The 1,759-nt window shown below is 38.1% G+C and overlaps 1 protein-coding gene across 1 annotated transcript in view; it reads left to right on the top strand.

Moving 5' to 3' along the window:
- Positions 1 to 27, top strand: part of LOC137649470 (uncharacterized) — a 774-nt gene extending 747 nt beyond the window's left edge. Inside the window, exon 1 of the mRNA XM_068382453.1 lies at positions 1 to 27. This exon is cut by the window's left edge and continues 747 nt beyond it. Coding sequence (XP_068238554.1) covers positions 1 to 27 — 27 coding nt within the window.
- Positions 28 to 1,759: the final 1,732 nt, after the last annotated feature.

Raw genomic sequence — 1,759 nt, 5'->3', positions numbered from 1 at the left:
AACGTCCGTGTCTCCAGAAGGAGATAACGTTCATGTCTCCAAAAAAAGAGAAGACGTTCGTGTCTCCAGAAAGAGACGACGTTTGTGTCTCGAGAAAGAGACAATGTTCGTGTATCCTGAAAGACAATATTAGTGTCTCCAGAAAAAGATAACGTTCGTGTCTCCAGAAAGAGATAACGTTCGTGTCTCCAAAAAGAGAAAACGTTCCTGTCTCCAGAATGACTAAAAGTTCGTGTCTCCAGAGCGAGACAAACGTTCGTGTTTCCAGAAAGAGACAATGTTCGTGTCGCCAGAAAAAGAGAGAGAGACAACGTTCGTGTCTCCAGAAAGAGAGAGGCAACGTTCGTGTTTCCAGAAAGAGAGAGACAACATTCGTGTCTCCAGAAAGAGACAACATTCGTGTCTCCAGAAGGAGAGAGAGAGACAACCTTCGTGTCTCCAGAAAGAGAGAGAGACAACCTTCGTGTCTCCAGAAAGAGAGAGACAACATTCGTGTCTCCAGAAAGAGAGAGAGAGACACATTAGAGGGAGAGAGAGACCATTCGTGTCTCCGGAAAGAGAGAGAGAGAGACCATTCGTGTCTCCGGAGAGAGAGAGAGAGAGAGAGAGAGAGAGAGAGAGAGAGAGAGAGAGAGAGAGACGTTCGTGTTTCCAGAAAGAGAGCGAAAACGTTCGTGTCTCCAGAAAGAGACAACATTCCTGTCTCCAGAAAGAGACAAAGTTCCTGTCTCCAGAAAGAGACAAAGTTCCTGTCTTTAGAAAGATACAACGTTCGTGTCTCCAGAAAGACACAAGGTTCGTGTCTCCAGAAAGATTCAAGGTTCGTGTCTCCAGAAAGAGAGACAAGGTTCGTGTCTCCAGAAAGAGACAACGTTTGTGTCTCCAGAAAGAGAGAGAAAACGGTCAATTCCCAAAGACTTCGTGAGACCTAGAAGTCCCTGGGATGTAACTTGACGTATTTGACCACAAGGAATCCGATAAACAGGAGGCTTTATTAAGTAGCTCTCTCTCTCTCTCTCTCTCTCTCTCTCTCTCTCTCTCTCTCTCTCTCTCTCTCTCTCTCCTCTCTCTCTCTCTCCACTTGTCATTATACTAACTTTAAGAAATTGGTGCTCTAAACTAGCAATTATCCAGGCCATCTATATTATCGTCATCATCATCATCATCTCTCTCTCTCTCTCTCTCTCTCTCTCTCTCTCTCTCTCTCTCTCTCTCTCTCTCTCTCTCTCCTCTCTCTCCCACTTGTCAATATACTAACTGTAGAGAATTCATGTTCTAGAGTAGCCATTTTCCAAGCACAGTTATTATCATTATTATTATTATTATTATTATTATTATTATTATTATTATTATTATAGTAGTAGCAGTAATAATAATAATAATAATAATAATATTATTATTATCATTATTATTATTAGTAGTAGCAGTAATAATAATAATAATAATAATAATAATAATAATAATATTATTATTATTATTATTATTATTATCATTATTATTAATATTAATATTGATATTATTATAAATTATCATTATCATTATTAGTTGGACAACTTTAGATCCAAGTTCCAAAATTTCCTTAAAATTATATGTATTAAGGACTTCTTTAAATCATCACCACACAGGGATCATCACATTGCAGTTTTCCAAGAGAAGGAATGATATATGATATTGAAATCTGTTTCGCAATCTATCATCTCAAGGATTTCACATAAATAATAGTAATAACATTACCGCGTGTTGCAAGGATCTTTTTCCC

This window comes from Palaemon carinicauda, chromosome 11 (genome assembly GCF_036898095.1).
Source record: "Palaemon carinicauda isolate YSFRI2023 chromosome 11, ASM3689809v2, whole genome shotgun sequence".
In the NCBI taxonomy this organism is placed as follows: Eukaryota; Metazoa; Arthropoda; class Malacostraca; order Decapoda; family Palaemonidae; genus Palaemon; species Palaemon carinicauda.
This window is presented reverse-complemented; position numbering and strand designations above follow the sequence as displayed.